Genomic DNA, 19,941 nt, shown 5'->3' on the forward strand with positions numbered 1-19,941 from the left:
AGTTTATTGTGATCCACACAGTCAAAGGCTTTGGCATAGTCAATAAAGCAGAAATAGATGTTTTTCTGGAACCCTCTTGCTTTTTTGATGATCCAGCAGATGTTGGCAATTTGATCTCTGGTTCCTCTGCCTTTTCTAAAACCAGCTTGAACATCAGGAAGTTCATGGTTCACGTATTGCTGAAGCCTGGCTTGGAGAATTTTGAGCATTAATTTACTAGCATGTGAGATGACTGCAATTATGTGGTAGTTTGAGCAATCTTTGGCATTGCCTTTCTTTGGGATTGGAATGAAAACTGACATTTTCCAGTCCTGTGGCCATGGCTGAGTTTTCCAAATTTGCTGGCATATTGAGTGTAGCACTTTCACAGCATCATCTTTCAGGATTTGAAATAGCTCAATTGGAATTCTATCACCTCCACTAGCTTCGTTCATAGTGATGCTTTCTAAGGCCCACTTGACTTCACATTCCAGGATGTCTGGCTCTAAGTGAGTGATTACACCATCGTGATTATCTTGGTCATGAAGATCTTTTTTGTATAGTTCTTCTGTGTATTCTTGCCACCTCTTCTTAATATCTTCTGCTTCTGTTAGGTCCATACCATTTCTGTCCTTTATTGAGCCCATCTTTGCATGAAATGTTCCCTTGGTATCTCTAATTTTCTTGAAGAGATCTCTAGTCTTTCCCATTTTGTTGTTTTCCTCTATTTCTTTGCATTGATCATTGAGGAAGGCTTTCTTATGTCTCCTTGCTATTCTTTGGAACTCTGCATTCAGATGCTTATATCTTTCCTTTTCTCCTTTGCTTTTCACTTCTCTTCTTTTCACAGCTATTTGTAAGGTCTCCCCAGACAGCCATTTTGCTTTTTTTTCATTTCTTTTTCTTGGGGATGGTCTTGATCCCTGTCTCCTGTACAATGTCACGAACCTCCATCCATAGTTCATCAGGCAGTCTATCTATCAGATCTAGTCCCTTAAATCTATTTCTCACTTCCACTGTATAATGATAAGGAATTTTATTTAGATCATACCTGAATGGCCTAGTGGTTTCCCCTACTTTCTTCCATTTAAGTCTGAATTTGGCAATAAGGAGTTCATGGTCTGAGCCACAGTCAGCTCCTGGTCTTGTTTTTGCTGACTTTATAGAGCTTCTCCATCTTTGGCTGCAAAGAATATAATCAATCTGATTTCGGTGTTGACCATCTGGTGATGTCCATGTGTAGAGTCTTCTCTTGTGTTGTTGGAATAGGGTGTTTGCTATGACCAGTGCATTCTCTTGGCAAAACTCTAGTAGCCTTTGCCGTGCTTCATTCCGTACTCCAAGGCCAAATTTTCCTGTTACTCCAGGTGTTTCTTGACTTCCTACTTTTGCATTCCAGTCCCCTATAATGAAAAGGACATCTTTTTTGGGTGTTAGTTCTAAACGGCCTTGTAGGTCTTCATAGAACCATTCAACTTCAGCTTCTTCAGCGTTACTGGTTGGTGCATAGACTTGGATTACTGTGGTATTGAATGGTTTGCCTTGGAAACAAACAGAGATCATTCTGTCATTTTTGAGATTGCATCCAAGTACTGCATTTCGGACTCTTTTGTTGACCACGATGGCTGCTCTATTTCTTCTAAGGAATTCCTGCCCACGGTAGTAGATATTATGGTCATCTGAGTTAAATTCACCCATTTCAGACCATTTTAATTTGCTGATTCCTAGAATGTCAACATTCACTCTTGCTATCTCCTGTTTGACCACTTCCAATTTGTCTTGATTCGTGGCCCTAATATTCCAGATTCCTATGCAATATTGCTCTTGATAGCATCGGACCTTGCTTCTATCACCAGTCACATCCACAACTGGGTATTGTTTTTGTTTTGGCTCCATTCCTTGATTCTTTCTGGATTTATTTCTCCACTGATCTCCAGTAGCATATTGGGCACCACTGACCTGGGGAGTTCCTCTTTCAGTATCCTATCATTTTCCCTTTTTGTACTGTTCGTGGGGTTCTCAAGGCAAGTGGTTTGCCATTCCCTCCTCCAGTGGACCACATTCTGTCAGACCTCTCCACCATGACCCGCCCTTCTTGGGTGGTCCCACACGGCGTGGCTTAGTTTCATTGAGGGAAACAAGGCTGTGGTCCATGTGATTAGATTGACTAGTTTTCTGTGATTATGGTTTCAGTGTGTCTGCCCTATGATGCCTCTTGCAACACCTACCATTTTACTTGGGTTTCTCTCACCTTAGACGTGGGTTATCTCTTCATGGCTGCTCCAGCAAAGCGTAGCTGCTGCTCCCTACTGGTCCCATCACTTCATGGCAAATAGATGGGGAAACAATAGAAACAGTGACAGACTTAATTTTCTTGGGCTGCAAAACCACTGTGGACATTGACTGCAGCCATGAAATTAAAAGACATTGCTCCTTGGAAGAAAAGCAATGACAAACATAGACAGTGTATTAAAAAGAAGAGACATTACTTTGCCAGTATAGTCAAAGCTATGGTGTTTCCAGTAGTCATGTATGGATGTGAGAGCAGGACAATAAAAAGACTGAGTGCCAAACAACTTATGCCTTTGAACTGTGGTATTGGAGAAGACTCTTGAGAGTCCCATGGACTGCAAGGAGATCAAACCAGTCAGTCATAAAAGACATCAGCCCTGAATATTCATTCTGGAGAAGGAAATGGCAACCCACTCCAGTATTCTTTCCTGAAGAATCCCATGGACAGAGGAGCCTGGCGGGCTACAGTCCTTGTGGTCGCAAAGAGTCAGTCATGACTGAAGTGACTTAGCACTGAATATTCATTTGAAGGATTGTCGCTGAAGCTGAAACTCCAATCCTTTGGCCATCTGATGTGAAGAGCTGACATACTGGAAAAGACCCTGCTGCTGGGAAAGACTGAAGGCTGGAGGAGAAGGGGATGACAGAGGATGAGATGGTTGGATGGCATCACCGACTCAATGGACATGAGTTTGAGTAAACTTTGGGAGTTGGTGATGGACAGGGAGGCCTGGTGTGCTGCAGTCCATGGGGTCGCAAAGAGTTGGACACAACTGAGTGACTGAACAACAAAGGAACCAAGTCAGTCAGTTCAGTCATTCAGTAGTGTATGACTCTTTGTGACCCCATGAACTACAGCATGCCAGGCCTTCCTGTCCATCACCAACTCCCAGAGTTTACCCAAACTCATGTCCATTGAGTCGGTGATGCCATCCAACCATCTCATCCTCTGTCATCCCCTTCTCCTCCTGCCTTCAGTCTTTCCCAGCATCAGGGTCTTTTCCAATGTGTTGGCTCTTCACATCCGACAGCCAGAGGATTGGAGATTCAGCTTCAGCATCAGTCCTTCCAATGAACACCCAGGGCTGATCTCCTTTAGGATGGACTGGTTGGATCTCCTTGCTGTCCAAGGGACTCTCAAGAGTCTTCTCCAAACCACAGTTCAAAAGCCTCAAGGGACCAAGAGATCAACATAAAAATGGCTATAAGTTATGAACCTCACTAACAAATAAATTGTATGAGTTATTTCACTTTTCACCCAGCTGCTTCAGCTATATGCCTAGATTGCTCTGGTTTTCCTAGGCTGAAAATCTGCAGGATAAAATCAGTCAAAATATTTGTCCTTTTCCATAAGCCCATTATTCTAGCCCTGGAATTCGAAACTACACAGCAGGACCCAATCTTTCCTGCTGAATGCACAGCGAATGTTTCTCTTTCAGGTTATCTTCTGCTTCAAAAATACTAGTCTTGGTGGCTGTCAAATTAAGTATTGAGTATTAAGTGGAGCCACGCAACTTTTTAAAGAGGAAAATGATACTAAGAGTTAAGGAATCAAGTATGCAAGGGATTGACTCTTAAATAAGAGTCATGTTCTTATACTCTTGTATAAGAACGTGGGATAATCAGTCCTTTATATGTGTCTATTTTTTCTTCATTCTCCCTATGTCTTATTTCCAAGTCATACACTCCATTCCTTAGACTATCTTGGCCATTTATAAGCCTAAATCAATCAGGCAATTTGTAAGCACAAAACAGGGTGCATGTGTTCAGCTATGAATGAAAATAGCTAGCTATTTATCTATCTTTAGATATAATAGTTAGTTTAGGTAGTACCATTTCAATTATGTAGTGTAGATTTTTGTGCTAGTTTTCATCTTATGATGTGGACGTTTTACTGTCTGTGCTGTACACGCTCAGTCCTGTCCGACTCTCTGTGAGCCTGCGGACTGCAGCCCTCCAGGCTCCTCTGTCCGTGGGATTGTCCAGGAAAGGGCACTAGAGTGGGTTGCCATGCCCTCCTCCAGGGGGTCTTCCCAACCCAGGGATTAGACCTGCATCTTTTGCACCTTCTGCATTGGGAGGTGGGTTCTTTACCACTGTGCCACCTGGAACATTACTACCCTCTATTAAAATTCTCCTTTGAGATGCAAAGCTATAGAAGACCAATCAGAAAAAATAAATACAGAGGACACATTTTAATACAGCTTCTTGAGCAGAGGAAAGCAGTTTCTTCTAAACTTAAAATGCTGGACTTTCAAAGAGAGATGCTGGTGTTGGTGTAGGGGAAAGCCTAGCTGTACCATAACAGATAACTGAAAAATTGCCACATAAATATGATGAGGCATTTATTTTCATTCAACCAGTCCATTCTGAAGGAGATCAGCCTTGGGATTTCTTTGGAAGAAATGATGCTAAAGCTGAAACTCCAGTACTTTGGCCACCTCATGTGAAGAGTTGACTCATTGGAAAAGACTCTGATGCTGGGAGGGATTGGGGGCAGGAGGAGAAGGGGACGACAGAGGATGAGATGATTGGATGGCATCACTGACTCAATGGACGTGAATCTGAGTGAACTCCAGGAGCTGGTGATGGACAGAGAGACCTAGCATGCTGCGATTCATGGGGTTGCAAAGAGTCAGACATGACTGAGCAACTGAATTGAATTGACTGAAGAATTCCTAAAGATTTTAGCTCTAGAAATTTAACAAATTTTAGTCAAATCCTGTTCATGTGCCCTTAAAAGAGTCTATTTCAACTCTTAGAGTGTTGCCACCTTGATATGAAGGGCTTCCCTAGTGGTTCAGTGGTAAAGAACCTGCCTGCCAAGCAGGAGACATGGTTCGATCCCTGGGTCGGGAAAGTTCCCTGGGGAGGAAATGGAAACCCACTCCAGTATTCTTGCCTGGGAAACCCCATGGACAGAGAGGAGTTTTTCACATATAGAAGAGACAAGAGGCCTTCAATACCCCCAGAGGTTCTCAAATGGGTATTCTGAGATTCACATAATTGCAGAAAATAAAACCATCCTCCTTTTGTTACTCTGTTCAAATGCCTACCAGAATTTAAGCAGTGGGAGGGGAGTGATGAAGACTAAAGGAAATACGGGAGGAAGAGGGATCTGGTTGGTATGACAATGCTACCCACTTATGTGACCAAATCAGACTGAGTTTCTTGATCATTAGAATATAGAGAACATTCATTGTTCTGGGCTAGTTTCACCCTCAATGACTGCCTAACAGTAACCTGTTTTCTACCAAGGCAGTGCCAACCATAGTCATCTTTTGCTGTCCCAGCTGCACAAAACAACAAGAAGTACACTTTCTATCACAGCTTATAGGCTCCAGTTCGTGTTAAACTGACCTATTTTTTCTACCCAACTTACATTGTTGTTGTGATGGCGATGATGATCTTTTGTTTTGTGTTTGGTGCCTGTCTGCTTTCCCTGAGATTGCTGTCTAGTTATTTTGAAAATCTACTTGAACTTGAAAGTAGCAATATATTTTAGCCTCAATTTTACCTCTCATCATTTTAGCCTCCCATATAATCTAAATGCAAGTAGGCTGAGTAAAGTATTGGAGGTGGCTGTCCACACACTGGAGGGAAAATACACCTATGATCCCATTGCTGTGAGTCACTGAGACAGCCCAATAGGAGCATTCAGGTCCTAAAGGGAATTTCAAGGGTCTGAACTGCCACCTTTGAATGTCTACATCAATCAAATGAACTATCCAATTCTCATTCACATGGTACCATAGAGCCACAACTGAAGTGGAACAGCTTTCTGACAATGAGGCTTGCTCAGTCACATAGCATATGAATGGGAATAATTTCCATTTCTGATTACTGGAAGTCCCATTGAGTCATGATTAGATTAGATGCATCCCTGCCTATGCAAAGAAAAGAAAGAAAACACATTCTTGAGAACTCTTGGAGTATCTTCTTTCCCAGAGTGTCCTGTCTGTAGATTCTCCCCACAAACCATTCAGATCAGATCAGATCAGTCACTCAGTCGTGTCTGATTCTTTGCGACCCCAAGAACCGCAGCACGCCAGACCTTCCTGTCCATCACCAACTCCTGGAGTTCACTGAGACTCATGTCCATCGGGTCAGTGATGCCATCCAGCCATCTCATCCTCTGTCGTCCCCTTCTCCTCCTGCCCCCAATCCCTCCCAGCATCACAGTCTTTTCCAATGAGTCAACTCTTCACATGAGGTGGCCAAAGTACTGGAGTTTCAGCTTTAGCATCATTCCTTCCAAAGAAATCCCAGGGCTGATCTCCTTCAGAATGGACTGGTTGGATCTCCTTGCAGTCCAAGGGACTCTCAAGAGTCTTCTCCAACACCACAGTTCAAAAGCATCAATTCTTCAGCGCTCAGCCTTCTTCACAGTCCAACTCTCACATCCATACATGACCACTGGAAAAACCATAGCCTTGACTAGACGAACCTTTTTTGGCAAAGTAATGTCTCTGCTTTTGAATATGTTGTCTAGGTTGGTCATAACTTTCCTTCCAAGGAGTAAGCGTCTTTTAATTTCATGGCTGCAGTCACCATCTGCAGTGATTTTGGAACCCCCCAAAATAAAGTCTGACACTGTTTCCACTGTTTCCCCATCTATTTCCCATGAAGTGATGGGACTGGATGCCATGATCTTCATTTTCTGAATGTTGAGCTTTAAGCCAACTTTTTCACTCTCCACTTTCACTTTCATCAAGAGGCTTTTTAGTTCCTCTTCACTTTCTGCCATAAGGGTGGTGTCATCTGCATATCTGAGGTTATGATGTTTCTCCCAGCAATCTTGATTCCAGCTTGTGTTTCTTCCAGTCCAGCATTTCTCATAATGTACTCTGCATAGAAGTTAAATAAGCAGGGTGACAATATACAGCCTTGATGTACTCCTTTGCCTATTTGGAACCAGTCTGTTGGTCCATGTCCAGTTCTAACTGTTGCTTCCTGACCTGCATACAAATTTCTCAAGAGGCAGGTCAGGTGGTCTGGTATTCCCATCTCTTTCAGGATTTTCCACAGTTTATTGTGATCCACACAGTCAAAGGCTTTGGCATAGTCAATAAAGCAGAAACAGATGTTTTTCTGAAACTCTCTTGCTTTTTCCATGATCCAGCGGATGTTGGCAATTTGATCTCTGGTTCCTCTGCCTTTTCTAAAACCAGCTTGAACATCAGGAAGTTCACGGTTATATGCTTCTTTTTCACATCTTCTAGCCAAATCACCATGACTTGGGGCTTATCACTTTATCATACTCCTGAACGTATCTGAATGTATCTGACCTCGTGGCAACACAACTCTGAAATATATGCTAAAGTGACTGCTTCTTGAGCCGGGAGTGAAAAGAATTTATAATACTAGTACTTATTTGCCAGTCCTGTCTGGGACCATGCGTAAAATTAATGGACATTCTAGCATCAAGAATTTAGAGATTTTCATACACTGGGATCACTAATAGAGTAGTACACGGAATGAAACAAGAGAAGGGGTCAAGGAAACTTGTGAATTGCTTTATCTGACATCTCCCATTGTATGCACACACTTGTCACTTCCTCTGTCTCTGACATCAGGATGCTCACCGTGGGGGTGATTCTCTGGCCAGCTGTGTTTAGAACTCTGTGTGACAGCAAAGTGCTTGGCGATGACTGAGGACAGCAGATGAATATAGAAATGTGGGTAGCTTTTCTAAAATGAAGCAGAGGGTCTTGCTGATTTGAGAAGCCTGGGCCTGTCCAGTGGGTTTTGGTTTTACAGCTGCTCCTGCTGCCACTTCCGCTGGTCCCTTAGCTCCTCCACCACCACTGCCGTGACAGGCTGACAGGCTGACATGCCGGGGAAGACTCTTCAGGGTCCCTGGGACTGCAAGGAGATCCAACCAGTCCATCCTAAAGGAGATCAGTCCTGAGTGTTCATTGGAAGGACTGATGCTGAAGCTGGAAGCTCCAATACTTTGGCCAGCTGATGGGAAGAGCTGACTCATTTGAAAAGACCCTGATGCTGGGAAAGATTGAAGGCAGGAGGAGAAGGGGATGACAGAGCATGAGATGGTTGGATGGCATCACCAACTCAATGGACATGGGTTTGAGTAAGCTCCGGGAGTTGGTGATGGACAGGGAGGCCTGGTGTGCTGCAGTCCACGGAGTCACAAAGAGTCGGACACGACTGAGAGACTGAACAAGAGTAACAACTTGACTAAAATGCCTCAGAAGTCGACAGGCAGATGTTGACAGGTGCTGCCCAGATCCGAGGTAATGATCTGCCCAAAGGCCATGGGCCGGGTCACTCCCCAAGCTTCTCTCCTGACCAGATGCCGTTGTGTCAGGGAAGTCGTCCGAGTGCCAGATGGAATTCACTAGTCATTGTCCTTCTTCCAAGGTATATTCTTCCGTGACATATTTTATCCATGGACAGAAGGTGAGCATTACAGGAATAAAACCCATAGGTTTTTGGGAAATCTGAGGATGAGTACGTCTTTTTTTTTTTTTTTTTTAATCTAATGCTTGTCCTTTAGACAGGGACTCCTGAACAATCATACTAGCTGTAACGTATGCTATTTACAGCCCAGCAAGAAAAGACACTACAGAAAGCATTACATGTGGCTTTTTTTTTTTTTGCTATAATTCACTTATCACAAGGTTTCCCTGCTAGATATCAGTATGCTAATCGGTGGTTGATTTGTCAACCAGCTGTGCTTAGACTTCTGTGTGGCAGTGCTGGTTTGCTTGTATAAATGGTCTAGTAAAGTTTTAATTAAAGATAGGATTTTTTCTTGGAATAGCTTGATGCAGGAAAAGATAAAACAGAAGGGACCAATCGACATGAGTTCTAACTCGACAAGACTCGGGTTAGTGAACTATTGTGAACAGCCAAGAATTTAATGACATATCACTTCAGATATGATGGATGCTTAGCAATTACCGATCTTATATTGCAGTGACAGAGTTGGTGGTGAAGTTGGAAGCTGTTCAGAATGATAAATGGATATGACAATTTATTAAAGACATAAAGCATGATTAGTATTGAATATGGATGCACTCCTTTAAGAAGGAGGCAGAAGATGAAAGAAAAAAACACGAAAAGAGGAATTTACAATGTGAAAGTTACGTTTTGGTATGAAAAACACAAGCAACACACACCAAATGTCTGAACAAACGCGGGAAGTCTAGAAACGTAGCAGCACTGTAGTTTCGGGATAACGAAGACACGCACGAAACAGATGTGTCACCCACTTTCACATATTCACAGCCCGTCTCTCACTCTCCTGACTGATCTTCCTACAGAACATCCGGGACCCGTGTGCAGGGCCTTTCGAACCTGCCCTGAGACCTCGATTGCCCTGCAGTCCTCGGCATGAACTGCACACAGTCTGCTTAGCTCATTTGGTCTGAGTTTTACTTTCCCAGTTGAAAATGGAGGACCTGAAGTCCTGGACCTAAAAGCATGATAAGGACAAATTAATCTCTTAAGTATGTATCTTTGTCTTTGGTTGTTGGATAAGCTGATGGAAGAGACACACTGTGCCATTGTTCATGATATAAATAGAGCATTAATGAATCTAAATTTTTTTTTAAATGGAAAGAGTGGCAAAATTTTTAAAAGGCCTTATAAACCCATGAAATAACTAGAAAGACCATTAAGATTTGTTTCTAAGTGATAGTCTCACTTCATTATTTCTTGGAATTTTGATACATGTAATTATTTCTTTAGAGGTTAGAAATCCATTTCTGTCAAAGATATACATATATACAGTTGAAAGTATTACTGCCCTTCCTGACCAACAGATCTCATCTACAAACTTGAAGAGTTTCATGCACTGGTTTGGCACTTACCTTTTTCCTCATTAGGTAGATACTGCAAGGTCTTTGGAAGTATGAGTCATCAACTTTGCAATTCTTTTGTCATCTATCTGCGTTTGTATTTTTTGTGTAGTGAGCAGAAAGCGATGCTCAGGGATACTCGGAGAGAGAGATTCTATCACTGTCTAGGTAGATTATTTTGAAAATTCTCCTCTATCTTTGAAATCAACATCTCCATACACTTAACTTTTTAAAGCATTATTACATACTAATTGGGTTTCCCAGGTGGCTCAGTGGTAAAGAATCCATCTGCCAGTGCAGCACCCACAGGAGACGTGGATTCTGTCTCAGGGTCGGGGAGATCCCCGGAGAAGGAAATGGCCACCCACTCCAGTATCCTTGCCGGGTAATCCCAAGGGCAGAGGAGCCTGGTGGGCTACAGTCCAAGGGTCGCAAAGAACCCGACGCGACTAAGCGACTGCGCATGCGCACGTGTACTAGTTATCGGAACCTTCCATAAATTTTTCTCAAGTTGTTACAAGTCATCCACGCTCTCTGGCTATATCTAAGGTTTGGTTTGCTGTGCGTTTTGCTGTCACCCTCTTCCTTCCAGATGTTAACAGGTGGCATTCCTCAAAATTCCACCCCAGATCCTCCTGTTCCTTCATGATGTGCTTTACCACGGCGGTCGCTTGCGCCCGTGACATTAGTCTTCACCCTCACCCAATGACTCAGCCCAGACTTCGTCCCTGAATCACACACAGAACTGTGAAACTCACGGCCTGTGTGACTTCTCCACTTAAAGACGTCAAGAGCATGGCTTCCAGTTCAGCATCTTCCCTTACCCCAAGCACACCTTGCCTCACCCATCGCTTCTCGCTTCAGTGAGCCACTCCGCTAGCGGACTTGGTGTTCAGCCTGGAAAAGACATTTTCCTCCCCACACCTCCTGCCACTCTGTTCTTTCTAATCATCATCAAATTCTACTGCTTTTTCTACCAAATCCCATGCAAATCCATCTTCTTCCTTTCCATTTGAATTGCCACCAACCTAGTGTGTGCTATATTGCAAAAGTGACCGGTGCACTTTTCCAACGTAACAGAGCCAACAATGGAAATAGTGACATTGGTTATGCTACGTAATCAAATTAATATACTTAGGGACTTCCCTGGTGGTCTCGCGGGTAAGTGCATGCTCATGATGCGAGGGGCCCAGGTTCAATCCCTGGTCAGGAACTAGATCCAGCATGCATGTGGCAACTACTAATAAGAAGCTCTCGTGCTGCTGTGAAGATCCCATGAGCCACAGCTAAGGCGCAGCACAGTCAAAATAATAAATATTTTTGAAAAATTATGGACGTGAGTCTGAGTGAACTCCAGGAGTTGGTGATGGACAGGGAGGCCTGGCGTGCTGCGATTCATGGGGTCGCAAAGAGTCGGACACAACTGAGCGACTGAACTGAACTGAATATATTGATCAACAATATATCAGCAAATTTATTATATTTATAATTATGCCACTATACATTTGCTGCTGCTGCTAAGTCACTTCAGTCGTCTCCGACTCTGTGCGACCCCATAGACGGCAGCCCACCAGGCTCCCCCGTCCCTGGGATTCTCCAGGCAAGAACACTGGAGTGGGTTGCCATTTCCTTCTCCAATGCATGAAAGTGAAAAGTGAAAGTGAAGTCACTCAGTCGTGTCCGACTCTTAGCGACCCCAGGGACTGCAGCCTACCAGGCTCCTCCATCCATGGGATTTTCCAGGCAAGAGTACTGGAGTGGGGTGCCAGTGCCTTCTCCATTCCTATAGTACTTGACCACAAAATGTTCATTATAATATACAAATAATATACAAATAATGAACATTTTGTGGTCAAGTACTATAGGAAGCACTTTTAATTGACTACCTCATTAATTTCTCATCAGCACCAACAAGAAAGGTGCTATAATTACCCTCATTTTCTAGACAAAGACACTCAGATTCAGAGAAGTCGAGCAACTTGCCCAGGGCACATCACACCTATGATCATGTCACAACCTCAAACACATACGCACATAAACTCCACCCCACTCCCTGCTCTGCCACATAACACACATTCAGTGCCTTCTTGTGGCTCCTAAGCTAACATTGAAAACCCTGAGCGACTCTCCAGCTTCACCCTCCTGGTCTCAGTGACCCGGCTGCACCAGTGTTCTAGTTCCTCAAACGCTCTGCGGTCTATTTCACCGGCGGAGGCTCGGCACGTCCTGTGCCCTTCTGCTAGCATTAGTCAGTCAATAATTATTTATTAAAGTCTAATATAAGTCAGGTATACTGAATTGTATTGAATAACTGAAGATACAGAAAATAGAAAACTGTGAGTGCAAAGTTCCACATGTCTTTACGGTGGAAATCCAATATGGTAGAAACACAGTCGTCATTCTGAACAGGAAACCATCTATTACACTCTTCAGCAGAGTTTGTCTCTGTCTTCCTAGTGCCTAGCAGTGCCTGCATGCAGAGATGCCCAGCTGATGCTTCCTGAAGGGCTATACCACCTGTGTTAGGAGTTCTGCATTCTCCCAACCATTTAAATCCATACCTAGAGACAGCCTAGGAAAAAACGGGCTAGTTGGGGAGGAACACTTGCTCTGACAGGTAGACAGAAAGCACCTGTCCTGGGTAGTAAGATTTTCAGAGTCATGTGCCTGATCAAGTACTTGATCCTATCAAGGAGACATTTAGAAACTGGGGAAGATTAAACCCTTTAACTGATTGACTTCATATTTTCTGAGAATCTAAAAAGTGGGAAGACTACCCCAATTCAATTAATGTCAAACCCAAGTTTATATTCTGATTAAAGCAGGTAATACACACCTGCCAACCACTGCAAAGGAAGTTCATCATAAGCTGAACAATATTGCCCTTTTCTTTGAAAACAGCAAAGTGCACATGTAAAACAAAACACAAAAATTCCCGTAGATTTTGTTTCCTGTTGTACAACTTTTGTCTTCCCACTGGGTTGCCATTTTTTATTCTAGTTGATCTGTATTTGAAACATAGTATGTTTTTACATCTCACCCAGGTCATTTGAATAACTGTGCCACTTTTTAAGACTGCATCACATCATGTTCCTGTGAATGGAGAACTCTTGAGCTGATGATCACATTAAAGCTAGGCACCTGTCTTTTAAGCACAAAGCCACTGCAGTGAAAGTGACTGGTAAAGCTATGGCCCCATTGATAATACCTAAAATTCCTGTTCAGACCAAGGCTCCACTGGAAAGGCAAAAAAGAAGAGGAAATAACCTAAGATAGATGGGGACTGACCTATCTCCCAGGAAAGACCAGAGGTAAACCAAGTCGTATGGGCAACGGATAACACTAAGCACAGTCCTGTCACTGGCGATTGGACCTCACTTCCAATAGGGCACTGGAATCATAAAAAATCATAAAATAAAAGCACGTTCAATGAGCTACCTGAGGGCTTCCCTGGTAGTTCAATGGTTAAGAACCCACCTTCCCATGCAAGGGTCATGGGTTCCACCTCCAGCTGGGGAATTAAGACCCCACAGGCCTTGGGGCAACAAGGCGTGCACACCCACAACCAGAGTAAAGCCTGGGTGCCAAAAGGAAGGGCCTCGCACCAGTCCAGTACAGCGGGAAAGAGATTAAGGTGAGCTGATCATCCAATCAATATTTTAATAATAAAATGTGTCACAGAAGTTCAGAATATAGGTGCCCATCTCTGAAGACCTACCCATGCTCTCTATTTCTCTCCAGCTGAAAACTGTCAGCAGCCAAGGGAACCATCGAGGTTCCATCCATAATGGGTCTTGGCACTGGACCCTCAAAATGCAGCCGGATCTGAATTGTGTTTGAATTCAAAAAGTAGACAAAAGAAGGGAACCAAAACATAGCCAAAAGCTAAAAATTAAGGAAAGTGGATGTTCTCTTTGAAAAGTTGCTATCAATAATTCATAGATTTCTGTAAATTTTTCATCTATTATTTATTACAATTACATTAATGAATATATTAGGATGAAAACAAATGTTTTTTAAAATCTACTAAATGAAAGAACAGTAGGATAAGGAGCTATAACACGTCCGGGCTCGTTACGCACATTCTCTCCTTCTCTCCTAAGGACTAGGCCGAGAAGAATGCACAACTTTCACATTTTTAAAGATTAGCAGCCTTAGGCTCAAAGAAGTTAAATAACTTACTCTAAATCAATCAGGGAAAAAAAGGCTTTAAGATAAACATCCTTGATATTCTATAAAGGAGGCACAGACATTTTTCCCTGCATGAAGCAGAACATGGTAATCCACTCCAGTGTTCTTGCCTAGAGAATCCCATGGACAGAGGAGCCTGGGGGCTACAGTCCATGGGGTCGCACAGATTCAAACACAACTGAAGTGACTTAGCATGCACTCATGCACGGCCACCTCAGAGACTTGGCAACTGAACCCAAATGTTTATCTCTTCCTTGAGAAGCTAATTTTCACTCTTATATTAAAAGGTAGAGTAGCAGTCATGCAGTGTCTCTCCCCTCAAAATGCAAATCCAGTCGAATGTCCAGTTGCTTCCCCAGACTTGGCATCCCTCCCGGGGACAGTGAGAGATGGGAACCAGGTGCCCCTCTGCGCTGCTCACTGCTGGTCTCTCCAGTTCAGTCAGTCCAGTCGCTCAGTTGTGTCCAGCTCTTCATGACCCCACGGACCGCAGAACGCCAGGCCTCCCTTTCCATCACCAATCCCCAGAGCTTACTCAAACTAACTCATGTCCATTGAGTCGGTGATGCCATCCAACCATCTCATCCTCTTTCATCCCCTTCTCCTCCCGCCTTCAATCTTTCCCAGAATCAGGGTCTTTTCCAATGAGTCAGTTCTTCACATCAAGTGGCCAAAGTATTGGGGTTTCAGGTTCAACATCAGTCCTTCCAGTGAACACTCAGGACTGATTTCCTTTAGGGTGGACTGGTTGGATCTCCTTGAAGTCCAAGGGACTCTCAAGAGTCTTTACTGGTCTCTCCAGTAAAGCCTCTCCAATGCGACATTGCAGTACCCTTCTTTTCCCACCTTGTGTCTATTCAGTAAATGTTAGCTCCTCTGAGTTCCCCTACCTTGGAATTGCTCCTCTAATAAAGGAGGCTGCAGAGGAAATGCAGTAGCCTTTGGAAGGACTGCTCTGTTGAGGAAGTCAGCTATGTAAAATGTCCTGCCTGTATACCTATGGATGTTCTTGGCACATTCTTGTGAGTTTCACCTGGGCTCTCTTCCAGGTGCGGGTCTTATGAATGAAGTCTTCTGATATAAAACTGGTGAGCAAACTAAGCCTAATCAGAGACAAAGTTTTAAGTTAATATTCTCCTAGTCTTTCAGTTCAGTTCAGTCGCTCAGTCGTGTCCGACTCTTTGCGACTCCATGAATCGCATCACGCCAGGCCTCCCTGTCCATCACCAACTCCCGGAGTTCACCCAGACTCGCATCCATTGAGTCAGCGATGCCATCCAGCCATCTCATCCTCTGTCGTCCCCTTCTCCCCCTGCCCCCAATCCCTCCCAGCATCAGAGTCTTTTCCAATGAGTCAACTCTTCTCATGAGGTGGCCAAAGTACTGGATTTTCAGCTTTAGCATCATTCCTTCCAAAGAAATCCCAGGGCTGATCTCCTTCAGAATGGGCTGGTTGGATCTCCTTGCAGTCCAAGGGGCTCTCAAGTGTCTTCTCCTAGTCTTTACATGAGTGCAAATAATTACTGGTTTGTGAATTTTTAGGGATTCAAGGCAGAAGCTTAGAAAACACACCTCCAAGAAACCTCAGAAGCCAAAAAGTGTAAATGTAGAGACTGGTTTTTGAAAATTTGATCTTCAGAGTTCTGAATTCTCAGCCTTAAGGTAGACTGAAGATAGTTTTACTGACAAAGAAAAGGAGACAACAACAGCAACAACTATATTTTGAAGTCTAAGCATCTATGCCTCGGTTTGGGGCTGCTGTTTTTATAGTAAAGAAACATAATGATTTTCTCATTTTTTAAAAAACGCTGAGGGGAAGAACAGCATGTACCACGAAAAAGCAAAAACCCCCAAATTTAATGGACAGAAGCAAAACAATGAATTTTCTTTTGAAAAGTTTTGTAAAGGAAAGAAGTTAAATCTGTATCATTCAAAGCAATATATATAGCTTTATAAATGTGTAAACAAAGAATTCCCATTTAAAGAGAATTTTACAGGCTAAGAAGACAAGTGAGGAAAAATATTTTAGGAAATAAATTATAGGTTGTCAGATATACTGGACGCTTCAGCAATAAGGAAACTCCTATTTTCTTCTTACTAGTAAACATTCACATTGAAATAAGTATACTTTAGGACTCCGAAGCAATAAAGAAACATGCTTTTAAATTTCCCAACTTCCTGCCTCTTCAATGTGCCCCATCTTCTATAGGAGTCCTGAAATGTTGGCCTTCTTATACATTGCTATTTGATGAAAACACAAAATAGAGATTTCTAGGAATACTTGGTGAGGAACGGATGATATGACTATGCAAGAAGACCTCTCAAAAGCTGAAAAAGAGCTAAGGATACCTTAGGCTTCAAATTGTGTCTTTGTGATTGACCTGCAGGATTCCGGCATGCTCGATAGTGATTGCATTAATTCCGGTCTGCGGACCTGAACGTAGGAGGAGGCGGGGAAACAGGAGGCCCGATTGCCACGTAACCGCTGACTCAACGGAGAAGCAAGCAAACGGAAGAAACGACGTTGCCCGCGGTTAATGTCTAGTGGGCCAGAGCCATTTTTTCAACGCACAGCTAAGAGTTAAACTTGTTTTTCAGCCACTTCTTTAAAAGCAGGCCTATCCATACCCCTAATAGACAGTAAGGACTATTCAACCAGGCCTGACCTAGCCTTCGTCTTGAAGTCACTGAGCTACAGTCCTGTTCCGCTCACATCTGCTGCACCCCGGGATGAGTCCCCCGCTAACTGGAGCTGGCAATACGCACAGCTCCAGGGGGCACTGTGCCGTGCTCTGTTGCAAGAAGGGTGCCATGTGAGAGGCGCCCTGTGCCACCCTGAGGGGCCTCTGCTAGAGGGCAGCTCGGCTTTCATTCTGGTCAGAGACTGATTTTTAGAGGCTGTAATCAGCTGTGGAAAAATAAAAATGCATAAAGGAGATGGTGTTTTCACAGGTCAGTGATGAATGAGTCTCACTTGTGTAATGAACCATGGGCTCTGAGAACAGCGAACGCCCCAGTCCTGCGGTACCCACGGGCTCTGGGGTCCTAACCCGGCCCCACGTCTCTCGTCTCTGTCTCTGACCCGGCGGAGCCTCCTCCCAGTCCCCAGCCCAACGTATCTCTTCCCGCTGTGCTTTCCATCCTCAGCTCAGCTTGCCCCTTACTTGCATCTTCTCCCTTTGCCTTCAACCTCTTTCCCCTTCCTTCCTGCTCCTACTTTTCCTTTCAGTTCTGCCCTTTTAAGCATCCCCAACATGCTTCCCTCCCTCTCTAGCCCCTTCCTTACTGTGTCCCAGCGGGTGCATCCCCATCCGCCTTTTCACTGTCTCTTTACCTTTCCCCTCACTGTTCTTTACTATTCTTTAAAGTAATTTTAAAATTACTTTAGAACATAGAAAAAGAAAATAAATGGGCATTTCATATATTATAGACATTTAACATCAGGAAAAATGTTGACAGCAGATAGATTACTCAAAAAACATTGTTGGGACGTTAAATAATCACATGGATCAACACTTCACATCACATACAAAAAAAAAAAAATTCACATGATTAAAGTGTCCAAAATAAATCCTTAAAAGTACTAGAAGATTCCATATCCCACTCCTAAAATTGAGAGGAAGAAACTCCAAGAGTTCAATTTCTATTAAACTATTGAAAAGATATGCTATTTTAATATTATCTCTGCTACATCACCACCACTTTGACTTACCTTCACGTCATTAAAACATGTCTGAAAATATAGAAAATATAGGCCAGTGGAAGGAAACTAGAGCTGTTAATAAAAATGTGAGAGTCTAAATCAGGGAGTACAAACCATAATCCATGTTTAAATGTCAGAGCACTCTCAAACACTATTTGTAAGTGTAGCTTAACTGGAATTAATATCAAGACATCAATTTTCTTAAAATGATAACACTGGAAACTCCGGTATCACACAAGGTGTCATCGTCACCTGGATACTGATTTATCAGAAGAAGGCAGGGTGCCCTGTAGTGTTTCCACAAGTTTATCTGCAGCTGAAACCATGGTTAGGACATGGTGACCACAAGGAATGTTACTTGAAATGTTAGAAAAAGATTTTCTTAAAACAAAAATTTCTAACTAAAATTCAAATGCACCTTGAAAATAATTATTTTTAAGAAGAATAACAAAAAGAATAGAAGAAAACTTTTGAGGCAATGAATAGACTTATGGCATAAGTGCTATAATGGTTTCCCAACTGCATACTTATCAATTTGTAGGCATTAAATGTGTACAGCTTTGCACGTCAGTCATACCTCGGTAAGGCATTTTTTTTTAAAGGGAAAAGTAAACACTAGGAGAAATGTGACAATATTTTAATCTCAAAATGGAAAGAATTTTCCTAAACAGACTTAAGAAATCCATAAACCACAATCAAAAATGGAGAGAAAATTTAAAATGTACTCATTTCTTATATTAACATTTTATAGACCTTGGAAGGACACACAGTGGTTATAACAGGGAGAAATAGGGTGAACTAGGCAAATGTAGGTCACTATGGAGGAGAAGCTTTCACTTTAATAAAACAGAGATGTATATTACACAATAATACCTATTTTAAGCACGAGGAAACACTTTCCGAGAAAGGAATACTTGCTTATGATAGAATATCTAGATAAAATATCTAGAAGGTGATGAAGCCAAGATTTGAATCAAAAAAGGTAAACTGAGTTAAAGTGGCACATGATTATGGGTAATTCATAGGATTCCAAAATGTCGTGTTAGAATAACAGAAATATTTTGAATAGTGTGTCAGCTTACCTTACAGTAAAACGTAGGACTCTCTTCTTCATGGAACCCTGCGTTTTGTTCACATCTCTCCTTTGATACCGTTTCATCAGTGGTCTTTTCAGAGGAAGAACACAGGCATCGACGGAAGGGAAGAACAGTTTGGAAAGCACGCTGGCAATTCTCCAGCCTATATATTTGGAGAAACTTTCATCCCCTATATTTGATGAAACTTTTGTACTATTACTTGTGAAAGGATCAGTTGGGTCATTTATCTCCGCCTGTTTAAAGAAAAAAAAAAGTAACAACAAAGAATTAAATGAGAGAAAAAATAATGTGTTATTAAATAAAAGGTAAAATATATTTTTATTTTCTTTGACTAGGAAAGAAATAGTCTTCCTATTAAATAAAAATAAGATTTAAAGGAGAAAAATGCATTTTCTCAAAAGATTTTAAAAATCGTAGCAAGAATTTTCAACCAAAAAAACTATTAAGCATAAAGGAAATTAGTCTTGAAAATTTTTTAATGTAATTATATAATTTCTATTTTAAATCTATATACTTCCCATACAAGAATTTCATAAGCATTTATAATACTTAACAAGAAAGTAAGCAATCAGTTGAAGCATTGATAGTATAAATGTTTTATTAGGTCAGACTTTCATTTCTCTCTGTGTAATCTAAACTTTCCTTGAAGCCAACAGAAAATTTCTATAGCATGAAATCTGAGTTAAGTAAAATACAAAAAGGGCTTTATAGTTAGCTTGTATTGGAAATGTTACAGGGTTTAGATTTATATTGAATTATGTCCTAATATAGAAACACACACACACACACACACACACACACACACAAAACTCAAGAATATATAAGCAATTTTTATTCGGGTAAGAGCAATTTTCTG

The 19,941-nt window shown here is 42.3% G+C and overlaps 1 protein-coding gene across 21 annotated transcripts in view; it reads right to left on the reverse strand.

Moving 5' to 3' along the window:
* The window catches only part of TMEM232 (transmembrane protein 232), a 274,263-nt gene that overhangs the window by 97,172 nt on the left and 157,150 nt on the right, over window positions 1-19,941 (reverse strand). For all 21 annotated transcript variants that reach the window (XM_086413382.1, XM_086413380.1, XM_086413381.1 and 18 more), the window contains one exon: window positions 19,071-19,318. In XM_086413382.1, the coding sequence (XP_086269508.1) occupies window positions 19,071-19,318 (248 nt within the window). The remainder of the gene's footprint in view (window positions 1-19,070; window positions 19,319-19,941) is intronic.

This window comes from Bos grunniens, chromosome 7 (genome assembly GCF_055505025.1).
Source record: "Bos grunniens cultivar Pamir isolate PY7600 chromosome 7, Bosgru_T2T1.0, whole genome shotgun sequence".
Lineage (NCBI taxonomy): Eukaryota > Metazoa > Chordata > Mammalia > Artiodactyla > Bovidae > Bos > Bos grunniens.